We start from the raw sequence: 23,083 nt of genomic DNA on the forward strand, positions 1-23,083 counted from the left end.
TAGAGGTCTCAAAGAATTAGAAATTCGCCCCACTCAAACACGTATGATCAATGGAAAAGTGACTGCGGAATGTGAAAAGATGTATCGCTTACCTTGGGCAGCATTTGCTAATAATAATCCACAATCTCTTGCACGTCTAAATCTGGAGTATGTGCTGATTTCAGACATCAAAAGTTTGAAGCTTCAAAGGGACAACAAGTACCTTCTTCCCTCTTTAAAAACCATGTCCTTCTATCGTGCGCGGTTTGATGTCAATGCTCTCTCCTCCTTACTACTCGAGAGCCCTTCCATAACGTGTCTGTCAGTCACGGAATGCAGCTTTAGAGACTTCAAGTGTTGTGTTTCAAGTCCTAGTCTCAAGGTCCTGAAACTAAAGCACTGTATGGAGCTTCAGGAGTTTCATGTTCACAATGAGACTAAAAATCTCGAATCTTTCACATTTTTTTGCTATGAGAAACCATATTCCATATGTGAAAAGGTTATCCTGAATAAATCCTTCAAGTTGAAAAGTATCCAGATCTGCGTTGAATGTGGAAATAAAGTTTACGACTCCTACAACTTATCCTGGGTGACATTATTTTCTAATGCAAAATTCGTAACGAGTCTAAAGCTTCATGGCACAAGAATTACACACATTGGTAGTGCAAACGTTCAAGCTGATGATGACCGCCTTCTTCCCTCCTTAAAAAGCTTGTTCTTCTCATCTTCATGGTTTGCTGACAAAACCGCTCTCTCCTCCGTATTATCGCAGTGCCCTTCCGTAGAGCATTTGTCAATTAATCGTGGTCATTTTGAAAACATGGAATGCCATGTTTCAAGTTCTAGTCTCAAGTCCTTGGAAGTAGAGTATTCCAAGCCGCTACGAGTTTTTCGAGTTGATGATCAAGCAAAGAACCTTGAATCTCTTACGCTTGTTCTTTCAAAATGTGAAAAGGTGATCGTGGATAATGCCTTCAACTTGAAAAAGATCGACATTTGTGTTGATGACCTAGAGGAACTTTCTTTCAACGGATATCATCGTAGACTAAAAGCCATCAATGTCCAAAATCTCCATTTTTCCGATTTTCTGGGGACTATGAACGATGGATATTCTGTTAAAGAATGTCAATTGACCAAGATTGCAGTTTGAGAACTATAAATGTTGACTTGATGGACTCCTTGCTGTGGATTGCACCTTCTGCAAGAATAAACATCTGCAAAACTGAAACGTCGAATCGGTTTGCATTGTTAGAAGAACAACAAGAATGTTAGGGTTTGTCTGCTGTTTTTTTTTTTGGAACGTTTTCGTAGTTGAAGAAATCTTTTTATGTAAGAATCTACTTTACATGTCTTTAAGTAGTTCAAAAATTTGACTATGAAACTTCCATTTTGGCTTTATTAATAGAAGATATGATTGTGTTTTGATAAATGAAATTGTTGTTTCGTTTATAGTATACTGGGACAAACATAATATAATTTTTTTGTCACTACAATGAAGTTGTATTATATAATACATATACTTATTTTATGAAGGAACAAATGTGTGTAATTTCTTACAGACATGAGATTAATTCAACATGATTAGTTTTGATATTAGAAGGACCAAAATTGTTCTCCAATTAGTCAATTCAAGAAGTTCGGTATTTCTTTGTATTCAGGCGTAATGCTAAAGAGGTTGTGTAATGGTACATTAACTTCTGTCTCAAACATAATAAAACTTGGTTGATATAGAACTCCCAAATTTAAAGGAAGTTGTAATATAAGGATTCCTTCAATGCAAAGCATAAATGATGGATTATCCTGATTTGGAAGCACACAACTATTTTTTCACCTGGGGAATACTGTATTTCCTTCTTCACTATTATTTCACCAATTCAGCTTCACCCTAATACCAACTCATTTTTCCTTCACTGGCACTGCTCTCCTAGAAAAGCCATTTCTTGCGGCTTTGTAAGGTTCATTTCCAACTACCATTTGACATCCTTGTAATGAATCGATGCACATATTGGCCAAAACACAAAGATTCTACTAAGAATTAAATTACGAGGGTTAGATATCTTCACACGCAAGCAACTGTGGCACCAGCTATCAAAATCCCGATCCCATGAATCTTGAAATAAAACTCTTCCTGATGTTTGGGATTTCAACCCTTTTTAGCCATGCATTAATCTTGATAGAGATTTGAAAATGGACCCTTAATTGAAATATATAATTAGTCCCAGGTCCTAAGTCCTAACCAATTAACCGTACGTTGATGCCTTTAAATTCCATTATCTTTTTGGTGTTAGATAGAAAGGTAGCTCTAATTTGGCCCTGAGTTGAGCCAATGTGTTAATGTTGATCTAAAATGCCCCATATGTCCCAAGCCATGATGATCAACACCGCATCAAATACTAGAACTGAAATTGACAATAATCCATCAGTTCTTGTCTGAATACAGGCCTACACATGTTTCCCACACACATGGTACCATGTGGCGTGGTGCTACGTATACATTGTACATCCTAAAGTAGTAACTAAATTAGCCTGGAAAAAAACCATCAAAATCTCCCTGGATCGGAGCCGGAAACTACGACCTCTTCGGGCAATTCCAACAATAAATCTTATTTGGGGATGCTATTTTCATTTTTGAATACTCTTACTGCATTATTCATGAGTTTTATAAATCTCATATCTAACAATAGGGCCTTATAATGAGTGTTTTTTTCAATATAATCGATTTTATATATTATTATTTGAGTGTTATATTCAAAATAATTGTTGTGAGACATAGATCACTATTTGAGTTTTGGTCTTGGAAAATGCTTAGATAAATGACTTGAAATAGAACTAAATTTTATAATTATAAGACTAACTCCCCTATATTGAGTTGTTGGAGATGAATAAATTGATTTTGAGACTGGTCTTGATTTTTAATGTCACTGTTGGAGTTGCCCTTACTTCCACGAATTCCACAATCTTTAAGGAGACATAAAATTCAATGACGAGTTCTCATATCGGTAACGCATGAAAGCATACCATGTGTGCATAACTCGTAATTCTACTTATTAATAGACAATGCCAAAAGCTTAGAGGAGAGACTGGAATTGGGTCCCCGGCCGGTGCCGAATTAAGTGAAGCCATGGGTGAAATCCGCCACAAAAGCCGTACATGTGCATGGGTTTGGTATAGTGTCATCATCACTGTGCTGTTTGAACCCCAAGCAGCGATGCCGCTGTGTTTGTTTCTGGTTTTGTGATTATGAGTTTGAAGGTTATCTTTTAGAAATTTAAACCGCAAACAAGATCAGAGAGCCATAGTTGTGGTTGTTGAGGGAACACAGATCTCATACCCCTCACTTTCAAATCCATTTAAAACCTACTGAAATTTGATCTGTATACATGAATATTTGAATATTCATGATGAATGAAATATCTTACTTGACCAATGTGTATGATTCTTGAAGGGATAGCAACGTTATCAAAACTCAAAAGGCTAGGCCAAGCTGGTTGCAAGCCTTTTCTTTTTCCAAATTCTCTCTTATTTTCTCGAACAAAAAAGTGAACTATGAGATTTTAGTATACTTCATCGGGGGACTTGCTAGTTAATTAACAATTTGAACTAATGCTATTAGCAAATCTGAATCTTCCATCAAACAACAAAAAGAGGGAATCTGGTTTGTCTCTCTCCCTTCCGTATATGTACGTATTTAGTCGAGTTGAAGGGGTTGTGATCGTATAGTACACCGACTTTTAATGACACTGAAGCACCCAATGACTCATATGCATTATGTTTGAATCATTGCATGTTGTACGTATAGTACACTTTGACAAAGGCATATGTGCTAGAGAATATGTTATCAATTATATTCACTGTCACATATGCTGTAATCCATAATTATTATAACTTTAAAAGCTCAAATTTATTTAAGTACGAGTACTTTCGCGTTGATGTATACTAGGATACGTGAGCGTTAATTATTGAGACAATACGTGAATCAAAGTTCTCTAAATTTGACAAAAACCATTGCTATTCAGTTATTAGCGGCCTAATTAATCTGCATACCATCTCCTACTCTCATGTTTTTTGGTCCCAAATTAACGATTTGCTACGTGATGTTTCTATATGTAATGTTTGCTTCATCGATCTAATCACGAGAGTGCTTGGCGCTATATTGATGTAATGGCATTTTCTATATTAAGCTACAAACCTCTTTCGAACTACATTCACAATTCTCTATTAAATATAGAGTTTGCTTCATATTGAGTCATTTGTCTGAAAATAAGTATCTGTGCGTATATATGAGATAAGTTTTTTTTTTATACAAGAAAATAAAATTATAAATTGAAACCCCTAGGGCATCCAAAATTAACAATGGAGTAATTTGAAGTTGTAACTTATTGTGTCAATTTTTTGGTTGGATTAATTTGATCGAACACGCAAAATGTTAGAACTCTGTCACCTTTTGTATGGTTTATACAGCCAGCTAGGTATTGATATATAAGATTCCTCATTCGTTCATTAGGTCTACAAGCTTTAGTTTGAGTTAAAATGCTAGACAGTTGGTTGAGATATCTTAATTCCACATACTCATAGTTTAAAGATAACAAAATGTCAATTACAAAGGAATCTAACTATTTCAGTATTTATATAGATTAGCTAAGTAGGAAATGGTAATACGTACAATCGAACATGAACTTCATAATGTCTCTGTATTCGTGGTGGACAAATTCTTACGTACATTTGGAACTTTGAACTAATTTTTTTTTTTGAACATAACTTTGAACTATGCACCAATCCAATTTACATGTAATATACAATGAATATAAATAACACTAAATCACTCGATGGTGCTTCATCCATGATCCATCATTGCACTGCAAACTCATCCATCCATTCGACCTTATCCCTGCCGGCTAGATTATACTTTGTGCATAAGGTGGATAGTGAGCCGTCTTAGCTCAGCTGGTAGAGCGCGTGGCTTTTAACCACGTGGTCGTGGGTTCGATTCCCACAGACGGCGTTCTTTTTATCCGTGCGCATTATGTACAGTAGTCGGCCACTACCACACTAGTACGTATCGTATTCGCTGCTCCTTCCTTGCCTTTGCGTGAAAGTGAACATTACGCATCCTACCCGAATAAGCCCAAACCCGAACTCCATTCAACCCGAATAGGAAAAAAAAAAGAAGGAAGAAGCTAAAAAACAACAAAAGAAAAATCTCAGTAAGTGAGTTTAAGGAAGCGCGCATTAACTAGTGTTTAAGACGTTAATTTACTTAATCGAGACTCTCTCAGAGCAATGAGGGAGACTCTCTCTCAGTAGTGTCCTGCTTAACAGCAAAGCGTCCCCATTCCCCTCTGCAGCATTCAATTTATTTAATCAAAACTAAATCTAATCTCTCTCTCTCTCTCCTCCCCCAGGCCCAGATTTAAATCACATCCTAGAGAGAGAAGCTCTACTACACACGCACACTCTTTCCCTTTCTATTTTCTCTCTCTACAATTCAACATTTTCTTCCCAAATCCTCAAACTCTCTCTCTCTCTCTTTTTCATAAGATTTGAAACCCTAGCATTTCGGATCCTGAGCTGCATTTGGATGTGAAGGACCTCTCAGATCGGTTTTCCATGGAGGAAGTTTCGGGCGACGGAGCGTCTCCGATGACGGAGTTTGGTTCCAATGGACTGACGCAGGGGTACAATCCGCCGCCGCTCACGGTGTCGGGATCGTTCAAGGAGGGGAAGAGCTCGTCGCGGAGGAGACCGGCGGTCAGGCGGCCGAGCATGGACGGCGACGAGTTCATTAACCTCCTTCACGGCTCGGATCCGGTCAAGGTGGAGCTCAATCGGCTCGAGAATGAAGTCAGAGGTCAGAAATGCGGCTCGATCTAGTGGTTTTTCCTCTGAGATTCGGAGCTCGTTACACTGAGATTTAACCGACTTTGAGTGTCGTTTCACGGTTTCTGGTGTCGTTTTTGTGTGCAGATAAGGACCGGGAGTTGGGAGAGGCTCAGGCTCAGATCAAGGCTCTGAAGCTTTCTGAAAGAGCCAGGGAAAAAGCTGTTGAAGAGGTTAATTTTCTGTTACACTGATTTTTCCTAATTTAATTTAAATTATTATTATAACAACAATATTTGTGTATAAAGTTAATGTGTAACAAAATTGTCATCAGTATCAATCAGCTGTTTTGGTCTTCCATTTGAGTCTTTTATGTTATTTCCCTATTTAGTTAAATTTCTTTGTACTGAAAGGTTAGTTTTAGCCATAGGACTTGCGAGATGCCTGGTTTATATTAATTATGAAACGCGGAATCTATTCTCTGGTAATTTATCTACATTCATTTGAGTACCTTATATAAAGGACTAAGCAACGTGTTTAGATGTTAAAATCGCTAGGACCAGCAGAGTAGTTGCTAATTCAGCAAAAACTTACGTGCAGTTTAAATTTACCTGCGGTGCATTTCATATGTAGGGAAAGTTATAAAGATAAAACAATTGGTATCAAGCATTTTGAGATATAATGTGGAATTCAGTTTTATGGTTGGCTAACATATTGAATATATGACAGTATTTTATTTTACACGAGTTCTGTTCTTTGTTGAAATATATATAACATTACTTTGGTTATTTTGTTAATCTGTGTTTTCTTTACATTGCAGCTCAGTGATGAACTGTCAAAGGTGGATGAGAAGCTTAAGTTAACAGAATCTCTTTTAGAAAGCAAGGTAATGTTGGCGGCCTTTTGACTCATCTGAAATCTTCTGCTTACTTACGTGTGCTATAGCTGTGCTGACTTCTTATGGCAATGCTAATTGTAACAAACTATATTGCAGAATCTTGAAATAAAGAAGATCAATGATGAGAAGAAAGCATCTATGGCAGCTCAATTTGCAGCTGAAGCTACTCTGCGTAGGGTTCATGCTGCTCAGAAAGATGATGATATGCCTCCAATAGAAGCCATTCTTGCACCTCTAGAGGCTGAGCTTAAGCTTGCTCGGCAAGAGGTACTTATCTTGTCCTTACATATATGAGTAACACGACAGTTTTTTTTTCAAGTGTTAGCTAGCCGAACTAGAATTTTTATGGTAAACTCATAGTTGTCGTTGACTAGTGAACTTTTGGTCCCTACTCTTTACAGATTGCAAAGCTTCAAGATGATAACAAAGCTTTGGATCGACTTACCAAATCAAAAGAAGCAGCTTTACTTGATGCTGAAAGGACTGTTGAAGTTGCCTTGGTTAAGGCCTCCATGGTGGATGACCTTCAAAATAAAAACCAAGAGTTGATGAAACAGATTGAAATTTGTCAGGTAACTTGAAAATAATCTGTGATATTCTTTTTGAAGTACATTTAAACATATAGTTATTTTGGTGGCAGTGTTCTGAACTTTCTATTCAAAGGTTCTTTTAATTTCAAACTAGGCTAATTTATATATCTATTGCTTCTGTGTGATAGGAAGAAAACAGAATTTTAGATAGAATGCATAGACAAAAAGTTGCCGAGGTTGAAAAGCTTACACAGACTGTGCGGGAGTTGGAAGAGGCAGTTCTTGCTGGTGGTGCTGCAGCCAATGCTGTCAGGGATTACCAGCGGAAGTTTCAGGAGATGAATGTAAGTGCCTTGCATATTTAAAACCTCAGTTGTGGCGGTTGCTTGTATATTACATGTATTGTGTAGCTGAAAGCATTCTCAAGAGCTGGTGTTCTTTTTGTGTTTCTCAGGAGGAAAGAAAAACTCTAGACCGGGAATTGGCCCGTGCAAAAGTAACAGCAAACAGAGTAGCTGTAGTGGTAGCAAATGAGTGGAAAGATTCTAACGATAAAGTGATGCCTGTAAAGCAATGGCTTGAAGAGCGGAGATTCTTGCAGGTACTGTTTCTGTTTCTGTTTTTTTTTTGTTAGTCTTGGCTCTGAGGGGATAACTTAAGTATTTGATTTCTACTGTTTCCTATAATTACTGAACTCTGTTCTTACAGGGAGAAATGCAGCAACTTCGGGATAAGCTTGCCATAACTGAAAGGGCTGCCAAGTCAGAAGCTCAGTTGAAAGTAATAACTTTTTTTCTACAACCTATATCCAAATTGTTTTAGATTTTTTTCGGGAGGGATATGTTGAGTAAAATTCCTATCTTAAATCTGACAGGAAAAATATCATATGCGACTTAAAGTGCTTGAAGAGAGTGTGAGAGGATCTTCTGGTATTAGTCGAAGTACAACAGAGGGAAGAAGTACAAGCAATGGACCCTCTCGACGTCAGTCTCTCGGTGGAGCGGATACCATTCCAAAATTATCTTCCAATGGCTTTTTATCCAAGAGGACACCAGTCAGATCTCTGTCGTCCAGCACCAGTTCAGTCTTGAAGCATGCTAAGGGCACTTCGAAATCATTTGATGGTGGTACTAGATCACTGGACAGGGGCAAGGTGTCATTAAATGGTGCTAGCTCCAATTTCTCAGTCAACCAATCTTGTGAGGGATCCAAGGATGGGGAAGCACAAAATAACTGGAAAGGAACTTCAGATGATAAGCCAATTGAGTTCTCAACAGTGGATACAGAGGATAATGTCCCAGGAGTTTTGTATGATTTGCTACAGAAAGAGGTTGTAGCTTTAAGGAAAGCTGGCCATGAGAAGGATCAAAGCCTGAAAGACAAGGATGATGCCATTGAGGTTGATTTTTCTTTCCAATAGTCATCTGATGTTATACTCTGATTTAATTGTTTGTGATTCTTGTCATTCTGATCTTAATATATATTTTTTTAATATTCAATCTTTTTGTTCAGATGTTAGCCAAGAAGGTAGACACCTTGACTAAAGCAATGGAGGTCGAGGCCAGGAAAATGAGAAGAGAGGTTGCAGCTATGGAGAAGGAGGTAGCTGCCATGCGTGTGGACAAAGAACAAGACAATAGGGCCAAGCGGTTTGGTAGTGCCAAAACCTCTGTCAGCAGTGCTCAAGTGCTTTCTGGAAGGTAATCAATAGTGGACCTAACTAGTTCTACATCTTCAAGTTTGTTGGTTAGTAGTAAATAAATCAAAATTTTTATTTAACTATACAACTATACCATCAACAGTCGTCTTGCAAATTTCTTTTAGTTCAGTAGAAACTTATAACAGAAAACTGTTAAGTTTTTAAGAAATTCTTTTTCTGAGACCAATAGTGGAGGCATTAATTCTACATATTATGCAATTTACATGTAGTTCCTGCCTACATGTCATCTTTAAAAGTTTTTGTCTATATGTTGGGTTTCAGTTCCATGGTTATTTCCTTGTGAGGCTGCTTACGAACACCAGAATCTAGGTCAACTAGGCCCTATAGTTTTGCACACCAGATACCTGTCTTCCAGGCTGGAATTTTGGATATAGAATATGTGTTTATCTTTGAAATATCAAGTGGGGTTGAGTAACCCTCAAGTTGGAAGGAACAAAAACTTTTTTCTGTGATAAAGCCTTCTTTAACAATTTGGTTCTTCCTTTAATCCAAATGAGATGGTAGAAACCAGTTGCATAGAGTGAGATTGATGCATAGTGACCGGAGTCTTGATCTATAGTCATCCAGCACCCACCACTAAAACTCGTGTAGTTTTCTGTATCACTATATCTGCCAAACCTAAGGTGTGAAAGCTGAAATCATGTTGGCAATCACCTTATATGTAATCCCCTTCCCCGTAATACACTAGGAAATACAGATCACATACATACAGGATAGGGACATGCATCTATTCATCCTGTTCCAAGAAAATGAGTTACTCCCTTAGTCATGATTGTAGAGTTGATCATCTGGGAACCCTACTGTTAGTGCCTGACTAAGAGGACTGGGAACCCTATTGTTTGATGTAGTTTTTATTGCCACCTGAGCATTCCTCCTCTGAGTTCTTGAAATAAGGGAATCACAAATAAAAGATTTTTATATTGTGTTATCCTGATTTCATTTGAAATATAATGCGGGTTTTTTTTGGGACAAATTTGGCCTCCTTGCCCAATCCAATTTTTTTTTTTTATGTTTGAAGTGTGTTTATCCATTATGTGTTTACCAATCGATTTTGAGTACTCTTGTACATCTGCTACCTTAGTCTAATTTCCCCCTCTTCAATGATGAGCCAGCTTTTAAGGCTGGATGCTTGTGTCCAACTTATTTCCAGAATATCTTGTTCCTTGTTTCTTCATCGTTATTCATGTTAAGGCTTATGCTAAACTTTTATTGTGATTGCTAATGATGGTTTCTGCATGGTGAGAGCAAAAGTTAAGTTGTTTCTGATGTCGTGCAGAGGTCTGTCACGAGGAGGGTTGACACGCAGCACCCAATAACAAAATCACAATTGCAGCTGCAGAAAGGTTTTAGTGCACGTGCCTTGTTCTTCCTTCCAATTACTACCTATTTAATGTCCCCTACCCCCGTACTGTGATAGTAGTTGGCATGCCAACGCTGGCAAGAGAGAAAATCCGGAAAAGGGATAGAGCTCTGAGAAAGCGGTGTGCTTTTGACATAGATTGGTATTCCCTTGCTTAGAAATCAGCCAAGAAAGAGAAAGGGAAGGAGACTGTTGACTTTGGGCTAACCTTTTGTGAGGTATTGTGAGTGGGCAATGGTTGTGTGCTGTATAGGTAGCGTATTTGGCTTTTTAACTTTGTTCTCCATTTTGCAGTTTATATTTGTAATTGCAGTTAGTGTGATTGTTTGTTCATATTCTTGTAACCAGATCAAGATCAGATCTTTTGTGGTTGTGTTAATTCATCTATAGTCCACTGTTGGTTATATATATATATGTGGTATGCTAAGTTTAAGGTAGTCGTTTCGCTAATCATGCCGAACTTAAGGGCTGAGCAAAATGTCAATACTATGTACTGATTGTCTGAAATGAAACATCAGCTTCCATTTTTAGAGATGTGCACACGGGCAAATAGGATCGAGACAGCCTTCTTATCCGGCCTGCCTTTCTACTCAAATTTTGGGTAATATTCTTATTTCCGTGGGGCAGAAAAGAAAGTGCACTCAAACGGTTTCAGAATGCTTGTCAATATGTTGGTCAGTTCTTGTCTAAGCTGCAATTTCTGAATGTTGAATGTAGGCTTTTGAATATGTGCTCTCAAATTGCAACTCTCAAGTCTTTCACAGCTTAATGTGGTTCAAAACTGCAACTGATGTGAGGAGCGTGTTTCCGATTCCCGGGTTTTAAAAATGTTCATCTCAGTGTGGTTCACGAATTTTAGAAGGATGGTCGATAATAGCTTAACCAGAATTCCACCACTAGCCTTGTCTTCTTAGGATTATGTTCCTTTGTGGAATGGGTGTTGATATGATTGACAAGCTGTGTAGTAGTATAATTATGATTGACGAGTTGGAATGGGTGTTTGATATGATTACGCAGCGTCTTCAATTTGCCTTCAAATTGTGAGTGCTACTTACAATAAGGAATAGAGTCCTTGCGTTTTCTTCTAGTGTAATCTGTGTCGAGTGCCCCAACACTTTCCCAGTTTGAACCAGGCAGCCGTACCTCTATTTTCGATCCAGAAGGAAGCCCATGTGGATTGTGCAGAAACAAATAATTGATTATACAGGTTGTTTTACAATTTTCCAAGTAGAGAGAGATCGGATGTGATCTTTCCACATCACGGTTCTTGTTTCCATTGAGGAAGAGCACTAGTTTCCTCCGTCATCACTTCTTTTCCTTGGATTTAAGACTCGAAAACGATTGTATGCTCAGTCTGTGTAGTGTTTTGTTGGTTTCTTCGAAACTGATATCAGAGGAGGTAAACAAACCATTGTGGCCAATTTCAGGAGCAGCCATGACTTTAAGGTTGATTGATGAATTTTCTGAATACAAAAAGGCTAGCTAGGTTTGTGTCAAGTTTTTGAGTTTCGTATGGAAATGATGGTTAAAAAAAGGTTTTGGTGGTTTTCGGAGCTGACTGTTGTGGTTTGTGGAGTGCAGTTATTATAGCTGTGGATCTGAAGCAGACGGTGCAGGTTGATAAGGATCTTCAAATCCGTGCGTACTACGCAGGACACGTAAGGCTTTTCGTGTTTGTCATTTGCTCGATTTGTTTTCAGTCCTGAGATTCTGATCATTGCTGTTTTTTTGTTTTTTTTATGCTTGTAAGGTTCTTGGAGCTGAAATGTTTTATGCAAAGGTGGGAGACGCAGCTATGGTGTACACAGGAGACTATAATATGACACCAGATAGACATCTTGGAGCAGCTCAAATTGATCGACTGAGTTTGGACCTTGTTATTACAGAGTATGGGAACTGTGTGCATTTTCCTTCTTTTACGTGTCTGTTCTTTTGTGGCCTATCCTAATGCATGTCTGCAATTACATTCTGGTATCTATTGATCTTTACTTGTGTTATTTCAGATTCTGTGTATCAGATGTTCATCATTAGAGTTTGTCTCTTAATTTCAACTTTGTCCTGTGTTTGTCTCTGAATTTGTTTATTTTTATCATCCATTATATTCTACAGGTTCATACTTGTGTTGCTGGTGGGGGAAAAGTACTAATTTCTTCCAATGCTCTGGGAAAAGCTCAGGTTATGATTTCTGATTGCTTAGCCTTAAGCTATCAGTATTCAGTATATGAACTTCACTCTTGTAATGTCTTAGTTAAAGAAGTGTAAAGAAGCATGCTATAGGTTAAGAAGTTTGTGAGAGCTTTGAAGAAGTAAAATCAGAGAAATAGAGAGCTGCGCTACTGTATTGATCGAATGAATAGAAAAGTTAAAACAGTTTGGTCCTGAAAGTTGCATTAATCAGCATATTTAACTTATTGATTCCTTTTAACATGTATAGATCTAGAAAAGTGGATATGTATTCATAGAGTTGATCTCATGGAAATGAAATCTTGTAAAATTTACCTATCTTATAAAAACCAGAGACAAATACAATAATGCTGGGTTCTACAAATTCTTATTTTGAATTTAGAATGCTTTTCTTAGTCTTGATTATGTAATTTTCCAGTTGTCTTGGATTCGAAGTTTCGCTGATAGTAATCTAATACTATATTGGAGCTTTGTATCTTATTGGAAGATTACTGGGAGCGCATGAATTTAAAGGTTCCTATTTACTTCTCAGCAAGTTTGCAGTTTTTTCTCCTCGTACATAAATGTTATTCTCTCCATCAGGAAATTTTTTGCTGATATCAATTTTCTACTGATGTTCTTGCAGCTTTGACTCGTCAGGCCAATATTTATTATAAGATGCTCATCAGTTGGACCAGCCAGAGAATCAAAGAAACATGCTTCACACAGAATGTATTTGATTTAAAGAATGGTAATTTTTTTTACATGTTAGCTAAGAGGTAACGGAGTAGTTTCTGACGTGTTTGTTTAGGACTTCAAGTGGATAGGTTAATTAAGAGGTATTACTTCATCCAGTAGCAATATGAAATATTGATGAACAGAGAAAATAAGGTAGAAAATGGAAAGTGAGAGGGAAAACTATTGGATATCTCAGTTGCTGTATTTTACCTTTTCTGACAAAAATAAGTAAAATATTATATGTATTGCCTTTCCATAAGTTTTACTTTGGATTTTTAATGGATATTAAAAACAAACACAAGAAACATTCATGTGTTGGTACTGGTTATCTTCCTTGGTTCAAGCTTTCAAGCAAGGATCTCTAAAAATAGTAAAACAATCTTCTTCCTTTGGATTCATAAACAATCAAAAGTTATTGATTGAATGACATGATACTATCTTGAATCATATTAACTCTGCAAATTGATATGAATAGTTACCATAGAGAATAGTTTGATAATTTCTTCATCTTACTTTCATGAGTTTGAATGCTGCAGTTCACAAATTTGAACGGTCTATGTTAGATGCTCGTGGACCTTGTGTTCTGTTTGCCACACCAGGGAAGATCATTGGTGGTTTTTCACTCGAGGTTTTCAAGCAGTGGGCTCCTTCAGAAAAGAATCTTGTTGCGATGTCAGGGTAACTGCCTTCTCTATTATGTATTTTCCAAATCTAGAATTCATTGCATACATTAGTAATATACTCTAGGTTGAAACCCAGACGGTGATTACTATTATTAAAACCAAAGAAAATTGTCGAACATTTGTTCAAGCTAGCTGGTAAGCCGAGCTTCCTACAACATCTCTACTGATTTCTAAACATTAAAGCAACAATGTTCTTGTGGTTATCTGTTCATATGTATGCCAGGTTGAACATTTAGTGATTGTTTCCTCTTCTTTTATAGGTATGCTGTGCCTGGGGCCATAGGACACAACACCAAAACTGATTTGATGTTCGCTGCCAGGTTTATCTCTTTCGCTTACTTCATATTATTTCTGTTGTTATGATATGAGTTTATTCATAATGTGATTTCTTCGCATTGCCAGATTCATCAATTGGCTTTCAGTTTTCATTCAGATGGGAAAGGGATTATGGATCGGGTGAAGTTTCTTTCTCCCAAGCACGTGATACTTGTCCATGGTGAGAAATCTAAGATGTCTACTCTGAAAGGAAAAATTCAATCTGAACTGGGAATTCCATGCTATGACCCTGCAAATAATGAGACTGTGTCAATTCCTTCCACCCACTATGCAACAGCAGTAGCTTCTGATGCATTTGTCCGAAGTTGCTCAAATCCAAACTTCCAAGTTTTCTACAAGCTGCTCAGAACAAGATTCAAGTTCGAGTAACAAAAAATCCATTTCGCGACTGTAAGTAAGTGATGATAGGGCAGCCGAAGGGATCTTGGTTATGGAGAAAAACAAAAAGGCCAAGGTAGTGCACCAAGATGAACTCCCGCTCATGTTAGGAGAAAAGAAGCACCAACTCCAGTTTGCATACTGCTGTCCTGCTCACATCGGCAACTCGCAAGAGAATCAAGCAACCAGAAGCACCAGTCTGCCTCTTTCTTCAACACACGATCTGCTCCATATATTATCTGCAAAACTCGCAAATGAACTCTGCGATGGGAACATTCGAGATTTCGGGGATCACCTTCAAGTGGAGTCGTTTTGTGTGTCCATTTGCTCGAAGAAGGATTGCCCTTATAGACTAAGTGACTGTGCTGCTGAAGAACACTGTGAGCAAGTGTTCTTTTTCTGTAGCTGGGCTGTGGAAGATGAGAAGCTTGCATGGAAAGTCATCTCAATCTGTCGACAGTCAACACTTTTGTCTTGACAAAGGCTCTGTTGCTGAAGTGAAACGACAATGCGCGCCACATTCAGAGTCTCCATACGACAGAGATAGAGTGATGACGTAATGCTCGATACTACTCGTGCTGTCCTACCACGGGCACGTGTGATGTCGTTACAACAGGACACAACCGGGGTTACGAAGCCATTGAACATTAGGTGGAGGATTTTTTTTTTAATTACATAGGTGGAGGAATTTTTCAGAGAACGACATCATATTATTCTTTTACTAATTAAAACATTTTTAATTTTTCGGTGGAGTGATGGAAATTTTGGTTCCTTCTTTAGACTATGATAAGGACTTTGATCATACCTAACTTGGTAAAAATACATGTGTATCCAATAAAAATGAATCAGTGAGAGAATTAGTTTCAAAGTCCTTGTCATATATTAAAACATCAAAGTCATGCTCAATCTAAAATATAGATTATAAATCCAAAAATAATAGCCGGAAATTCATTAAATATGGTCAAACTATCTAATTTATTATAAAACTTTGTTTTGCTTCCTATTTTTGACTGAATGGTGAGAATGTTGTGGCAAAACTCACTTTCTTTCAACTAATTTTGGAGGAATTATTTTTTTCTCTTAAATTTGTGTGACTGTTAACTCGGCGCAAAACTATTTTTATTAACTCAATGAAATTTATCAAGCAGAAACATGTTAGACCACAAATGAGGGGCGGACGTTGCATTTAGTATTTAGTACTATAGGAAGTCTATGGTTCGAACCCAAAAAAAGAAGAAGGTATTTTCTTTAACATGTTAGAAATTTAATTTAAAAAATTTAATTAATTTACAGAAGAACAGAAAAGGCCAATTCGAAACGGAGTACGGTAATCACAACGAAAAACCGCCCCTCTCTGACTCTTTCATCCACCATTCAAACACAGAAGAGAAGAGAAGAGACTCGTAGACTCTCACAGAACCACTACTAAGCTCACCTCTCTTAAGTTAAAGTTAATAGTAAAACCACACCTCTTCAATTTTACGCATGCCTCTCTTCCTCTGAACCCCTTCTCAATTTTATTCCCTCAACCTCAATTCTCAACGACCATGTCATCCGCCTCCTCCGCTACCGAGTCGCGCGCGCCGCTTCTGCTCCTGCGCCAGGGGAGCAGCGGCGACTCGTCGTCGGACCTCGCCTCCCCGACCCGCCAGGCCACGCTGGCCATGCTCCTCGGCCGGGCCACGGGCCGCCGCGGCCCGTCCATGCTGGTCAGGGAGACGGCGGCGCGCGAGCTGGACGAGCGCCGCGCCGACTGGGGGTACTCGAAGCCGGTGGTGGCGCTGGACATGATGTGGAACACGGCGTTCGTGGTGGTCTCGGTGGTGATGCTGCTTCTGACCCGGGACGAGCGGCCGAACACGCCGATCCGGCTGTGGATATGCGGCTACGCGCTGCAGTGCTTCGTCCACGTGGCGCTGGTGTGGGTTGAGTACCGGAGGAGGACTAGCCGGAGAGGGCGGAGTGGTCCGGAGGTGCAGCAGCACAGCTCCGAGGTCGATGCTAATGATTCTAATGATGAAGCGGTCACGGATTTCGGGGCTCCGATTCGTTCCAGGTATATAGGAATCAGAATTGCCTTACATTTTGACAATTCGAAAACTGTAATGGTTGAAATTGAGTTTGACTAGTTGTATTGGACTATTGGATGTTGGTTCATCTTGTTAAACTGTGTATTATGTGCTTAATTGAGCTGGAAAGGAAACTGTGTGCTGTTTATAATGATCAATTATGTCACTATAAGCAACCGATTCGTCTAAATTGAGCTCACTTTAGTGGAATTGTATTCACTTGTTCAGTTCTATGGTGAAGTGCGTCGGTGATACTGGAGACATAAGGATGTCTCTTCATGAACTGAAATAGGAATGGAATTTGGAATCACTTGGTTTGGAGACATTAGGATGTCTCATCCTGTTTATAATTTAAGATGATTATAGTGATCCCATAAAGAATCCTGGTATTACTATAGGTAACCACGGGACTTGGTATCTTGGCTTTACAGTTCAGTACATCAGGATGTCCACCCCTGTGTTCATTTTTCAATACAAAATAATTCCAACACTTGAAAAAAAAACTTACTACTAATTTACCGTCTACCATTGTTGTTGTACTGTGACTGCTTCCCTATTGTACTTCCTGGCTCGTTCCATGTTTTGCTTCTGTAACATATATGTTCAGGGTTCACTACTTTCTGACTGACATTAGTCTTTGAATTGTATGGCATAGTGTCTCTAAACGATGTGAATCAGTCAACACAATGGCATCCCTTCTCTGGTGGGTAGTTGGCTTTTATTGGGTAGTCTCCGGTGGTGATATGCTTCTGCAAAATGCTCCACGTTTGTACTGGTATTTCTTTATCCAATCAAATCAGAATTTTCCTCAGTATACAATATATGCACTGACCTGCATGCCATGATGGCAGACATATTTCTTCATCTAAAATTTTACCAAAAGACTGTTCTGTCATTGTAACTGATGTTTATTGTTGAAACAAAATTTGTCATCTTTTTAAGCGGCCACAGCGGTATAAGTGCAAAATTAATAGTACGGCTATGTACTGATTTTATCATGAAATCAATCTGAGCCTGGGCCTTGTGTGTCTAGACCTAGACCACAATCAATCTTTGTTAAGTCTAAAACAACTAAGGATTTCGCCTCTAATTCATGCAGGTTATCTGTGGTTTTCCTGGCATTTGACGTCTTCTTTGCCATCTTCTGTGTTGTTCTGGCATGTTTGATTGGAATTGCTCTTTGTTGCTGTTTGCCATGCATCATTGCAATTCTTTATGCTGTGGCTGGACAGGTATGAAGACAGACCTTTAAGCATCAATTGTTTTTTTAAAAGACAGCATTGATGAAGGGGCTTATCTTGTTTTTCCTTGTATGTTCATTGTAGGAAGGTGCATCTGAAGCAGATCTCAGTATTCTTCCAAAATACAAATTTAGGATATCAGACGAGGAAAAGTCTAGTGTAGGAGCAGGGAAAATGATTCCGATGGAAACAACCAGTGGCCATCTGGCAGTCGAGCGTATTCTTTTACCCGAGGATGCAGTATGTTTACGACATCAAGTTACTATTTGTTGAGTATATTGTTCAATTCTGGAACCCATAATGCGACATTAGGAGCATATTATATTTATTTTGTTGAAAAGTTTAGAAGTTAATGTGTGATGATGAGCATACACCCTATAACATTTTCAAATTAGTTTATTTTATTTCATTTGCATCTGTTGTTTCATGAAAGCAAATTGATGAATGAGCATCTTCCACATACTAAATTGTATAAGCACTTCACATTTCCATTGCATTCTACGAATATTCAGTTCATGCACTTCTTTGCTCCGGATATTTCTGATGCTTGTTGCTGTCTTCTCAGGAATGTTGTATATGTCTCAGCCAGTATGAGGATGGGGCAGATCTTCACACTCTACCCTGTAACCATCATTTCCATGCTAATTGCATTGTGAAATGGCTTAAGATGAATGCAACATGTCCTCTCTGCAAGTATAATATTCTCAAGGGAAGTGAACAGGTCTAACAGATCGATAGGAACCTCCTAGTGGTTGGCTCTATACACACCGGCCGTATGTACAGAAGATGCCAAGGCACAAAGAGCAAAGCCTTTGAAATAGTTATTGATATTGAACACAATCAACTTCTTTTTGTCTCTTCGTGTTCATTCAAGGTTGTCTTGATTCCTTCTGTTATTGTATGTGCTCTTTCATGCCTGTGCAGAAAGTCCTGAGGAAAATATTTGTTTTTCTAATTTAAGTATTCTTGCTGTTGATACGAGGTTGTGGAGGTTGTGAAGGTTGTATGGTGTAGTGGGAAGATTCAGGGAAACGATGTATTTTCTGTAGTGATATCTGTTTATAGAAAGAGATCAAATCTATCTTGATCACGCATCTTAAATCCAGTAGTACTCGTAAAGGAAAATCTGATTTATTTAAAAAAACTCAATCCTTATTTATGCTAGGAGAGATATAGAGTGGATCTTTTTCGACACTGATTAGTCCAACCCCGACTGATTTTTCGGTACTCCACTCTATAAACCGCTGGAAACATCCTTAGTAAGTTGGTATTAGAATTTCGGAACCTCTGTGATTTCATGGCTGTAACAAACGACCAGCCTCACAATCGTGCAGCAGATCAAAAAGAGGAGAAGAACAGGGCCATAGAGGCAGATGCTGGGGAGGAAAACAAGATGGCCGAGAAGGAACCCAGGAAAGCTCGACTTGAGCATAATCGGCGACTTCTTACTCGGGCCAAGTTTGTGGCAACTGAAGTTGAAGCAATTGTTCTTGGTACATCTGCTACCACTGAGACTATGAGCACGACGAGTCCAGAAGCCGAAAGCATCACTAGCGTGCACTCTGAAGGAGATAAAACCGGCGATGTCCCGGAGACCAATCCATGTACGTATTTGATGAACATCGAGGGTCCAGAGGCAAAGAACAGTAATGATGACGAGGAGCATAAAGTTGAAGCAGGAGGAGCAAACCCTCCCAAGGCAGAGAATAAGAAGGCGTCAGAGGCAGAAGGAACCAAGAAGATCAGAGATAAGAAGGCCTAAGCGAGAAGAAAGGAAGGTTATAATAAATTTACTCTTCTTCTTAAGGAACCAGAAACTGATGAAGAAAGTGGATCTGATGACGAAAGTGATGAGTCTGAGAAGAAGCAAGACGTAGAGGCGGAGAGAGCTGAAGAAGCTGCAAGTACAACTGAAGAAAAATGTGATGAAAGCAGGTTTGGTGCTGAACGTTGGTGGGTGGAGGAGCAACACTTGGAGGCCAAAAGAGTTGAAGAAACCCCGGTAGTTGGGAAGAAAAGAGAGAAGAGGAAAAGGAAGAAGAAAAGCAAGGCAGAAGAACCCTTCGTAAGCTATCCATCATTCGGAGTTGTTTCGTTGGCGTTGGTTTCCAGCATTCTGATTTATATAGCTTTTTCTGATGATCTGATTTATATAGCTTTAAGCAAGCTCCTTATTAAGAATTGGAAGCTCTAATTCTTTTGTCTAGTAGCGATGTATTTAGGGCAACGGTATTGATATATTGTTTTTATTAAAAAAACTATGAGATTTTGGGTCAACAATGACTAAAATGTTAAATGCTGTTATGTTATTGAACCATTGAGCATGAATCGAAACATGAGATAGTGTAGTTTTTCGGTTTTTGAAGGGGATCGGAGATAGTGTGGTTTGCTGGTTAATGAGGGTTTAGCAAGTGTACTTTGCTAAGGTTTCGGGAAGATCAGATCTAAAGCTGGTAACTACATATATGGTTAGTGTTTAGTACGTAGCTGTAGTTTCTAGCTAGCTAGGGTTTCTGGGGAAACTCTGATCCAAAGTTGTGAAACATGTCGATAGAATTTTCCGATGACAACATTATCGACATGCTGACTGACTGACATGGCTACCGGCCAAAGCTCTGCGTCAACTTAATATATTGACAAATGAAATGCGACACTGCAAACGTAATAGAAACAGTGTCATATATCCAGCAAACAGAAATTAAGTTGGAGTTGCATAGAATTGAAGGAACCAGTGAGCTTGAGAAATGCTCAACAGTTCAGTAAGAAACAACTATTATCCCAATATAGGCAAATTCTTGCTCGGGCAAAGATGGTGTTAATTAACTAGTGGTGCTAAGTCGGTTATGTCTTCACTCTTCACAAGCCCTGAATTATCTCTGGGCAAACCAGATCAAACAAGAGTTCTCGCACTATTAAGAGCAGTGTTAGTTCTTGCAATATCTTGGGTTTATGTTGGGGTTTCCAATTACTTAATTACAAGTATTTCTACAATTACAGCTCAGTATACGCTTGATAAGACATAGTAGGCATGCACTATATATATATATCACTACTTGTCATCCCATATATGTGTTTTCTATACGAACAATTGAAATTGAAGAAGAGAAAAGTCATGAAGGATTTGTAATACTGATTAAGGATTGGAAGCCATAAGGAAAACCTCATCTATCAAGGAAACAAAATCGTTTTCTCTGAAGGACAATGAAAGAGAAAATCCTAAATAATAAAGGACAATGATTTCCAATCCTCACTGGTTAAGGATTGAGTCAGTCTCCTCCTTCTCAAAAATGGATTGAGTCCGTCTCAACTCTATAAAACCACCAGAGGTCATTCAATCCTTAATTAGTAATCACACCTCAATATCAATCCAGAATTAATCAGACTTCAGTGTGGTCTATTTTCTCAGCAAAAAACCTCTGTAATTTCATGGCTCCACCAACAGAGCCCGATGACATTTTAGCAGCAGAGCAAAAGAAGGAGGAGAAGAACAAGGACAGAGAGGAGAGGAAGAAGGCGGAGGCCGAGAAGAAAAAAAAGGAGGCCGAGGAGGAAGCTATGAAATTGAGAAACGCTCAACTCGAGCTAGCCAATTCAATAAGATTTAAAAAAGGTCGTCCTGGTAATAATAGACAACCTGCAGTTTCTAGGGCAAAGCAGGTGTCGACGTCTAAAAAGTCCGACAAAGCCCAATCAGTCGCTATTCTTGGGATGCGACTGGACTGCGCAATCTTAAAGATGGGCAGGATTGAAAAGATTGCACCAGTGATCAATAATGTGGATCAATCTGCTGCCGCAGCGTCTATCTCCTCTAGTACCGGTTCGGAAATTCTCATTGGACAGGTCCCTATCAGGTTACCATTCTCCTCCAAGGAAATTAGAACCAGCGATCAAGAGATGAACAAGAATGTGGAGTTGGCTCTTGAGAAGGATAACAACGTCAACAATAATAATGCAGAGGCAGAAACTGTTCCTGGTACTAATGTTGTGTCTGCCACTCTTCCTGTTGAGGAAATAGATGATCTCAATGCAGTTCCGGAGACAAATCAATATGCGAATGCAATTGATGTGAAGGAGATCCCACAAGTTTCCGGGGCAGAGGCTACTTTGAACCACGAAAAGAGTAATGATGACGACAGTTTTGAAGCAACAGGAAATGAGGCTGTTATGGAAGAAGAACAGAATGAGTCAAATGGTGAAGCAATTTTCCTTGGTGCTCCTACTACTAGTGTTCCTGTTCAGGAAGAAAAGTATAATATGAACGCTGTCCCGGAGAGTCCCGAGACCAATCAGTTTGCAAATGCAACAGATACAGAGGAGATCCCACTCGTTCCCAAAACTACTATGAATATTGCAAGGAGACGATGGAGTGATGAAACTGATGATGACGATTTTGAAGCAAGAGGAAATGAGGTTATGACGGAAGAAGAGCAGAATGATCAGCCAAGTGGTGAGGGGATTGTTCTTGGTAGTACTACAACTACTATGACTACAAGTGCTCCTGTTCAGGAAGGAAATAATATCAACGATGCCCCCGAAACCAGTCAATTTGAAGATATATATAACATGAGGGATAGCCTAGTAGTTCCAAAGGCTAACATGGATCAGGCAAAGAATGGTAACGATGATAAATTTGTAGTGAAGAGAAAAAAGGTTAGGAAGGAAAAGCCTAATGCTCACAACAATATTGCAGCAGATCAAAAGGAGGAGAAGAACAAGGCCATAAAGGCAGATGCCGGGGAGGAAAAGAAGAATACCAAGGAGGAATCCAGGAATGCTCGACTTGAGCATAACCAGCGACTTCTTGCTCGGGCCAAGTTTGTGGCGACTAATGCTGAAGCAATTATTCTTGGTACTAGTCCAGAAATCGAAAGCATCACAAGCCAAAACTCTGAAGGAGATAGTACCGAAGATGTCCCGGAGACTAATCGATCTACGGATTTAATGAACATGAAAGGTCCAGAGGCAAAGAGCAGTACTGGTGACGAGAAGCATAAAGCTAAAGCAGGAGGAGAAGAGGTTCCCAAGGCAGAGGATAAAAAGGCGTTAAATACAGAAGGAACCAAGAAGACAAATATGGGCAAGAACGCAGAAACGAGAAGAAAGGAATGTTATAATAAGTTTTCTCTTCTACTTGAGGAATCAGAGACTGAGGTGACAAAGATAGAGGCTAA

The 23,083-nt window shown here is 38.9% G+C and overlaps 2 protein-coding genes, 1 non-coding gene and 1 pseudogene across 3 annotated transcripts; all 4 read left to right on the plus strand.

Moving 5' to 3' along the window:
• The first annotated feature begins 4,908 nt into the window (after window positions 1-4,908).
• Window positions 4,909-4,981, plus strand: TRNAK-UUU (transfer RNA lysine (anticodon UUU)). Its single transcript has one exon. It is a non-coding gene; the product is annotated as a tRNA-Lys (tRNA).
• Window positions 4,982-5,279: 298 nt separating this feature from the next.
• Window positions 5,280-10,693, plus strand: LOC126791292 (microtubule-associated protein 70-1-like). Its single transcript, XM_050517727.1, has 11 exons — window positions 5,280-5,827; window positions 5,944-6,029; window positions 6,617-6,682; window positions 6,791-6,961; window positions 7,096-7,266; window positions 7,413-7,568; window positions 7,679-7,825; window positions 7,933-8,004; window positions 8,099-8,623; window positions 8,737-8,924; window positions 10,221-10,693. Exons 1-11 carry the CDS (start codon window positions 5,587-5,589, stop codon window positions 10,258-10,260), a joined length of 1,863 nt encoding a protein of 620 aa, XP_050373684.1. The 5' UTR covers window positions 5,280-5,586; the 3' UTR covers window positions 10,261-10,693.
• A 1,645-nt stretch (window positions 10,694-12,338) lies between these two features.
• Window positions 12,339-18,890, plus strand: LOC126792493 (uncharacterized; annotated as a pseudogene).
• Window positions 18,891-19,209: 319 nt separating this feature from the next.
• On the plus strand, window positions 19,210-20,106 carry LOC126792494 (uncharacterized). The gene is made up of 2 exons (XM_050518905.1): window positions 19,210-19,635; window positions 19,720-20,106. Exons 1-2 carry the CDS (start codon window positions 19,210-19,212, stop codon window positions 20,104-20,106), a joined length of 813 nt encoding a protein of 270 aa, XP_050374862.1.
• The last annotated feature ends 2,977 nt before the right edge of the window (window positions 20,107-23,083 follow it).

Source organism: Argentina anserina, chromosome 4, assembly GCF_933775445.1.
Source record: "Argentina anserina chromosome 4, drPotAnse1.1, whole genome shotgun sequence".
NCBI classification, from domain to species: Eukaryota; Viridiplantae; Streptophyta; class Magnoliopsida; order Rosales; family Rosaceae; genus Argentina; species Argentina anserina.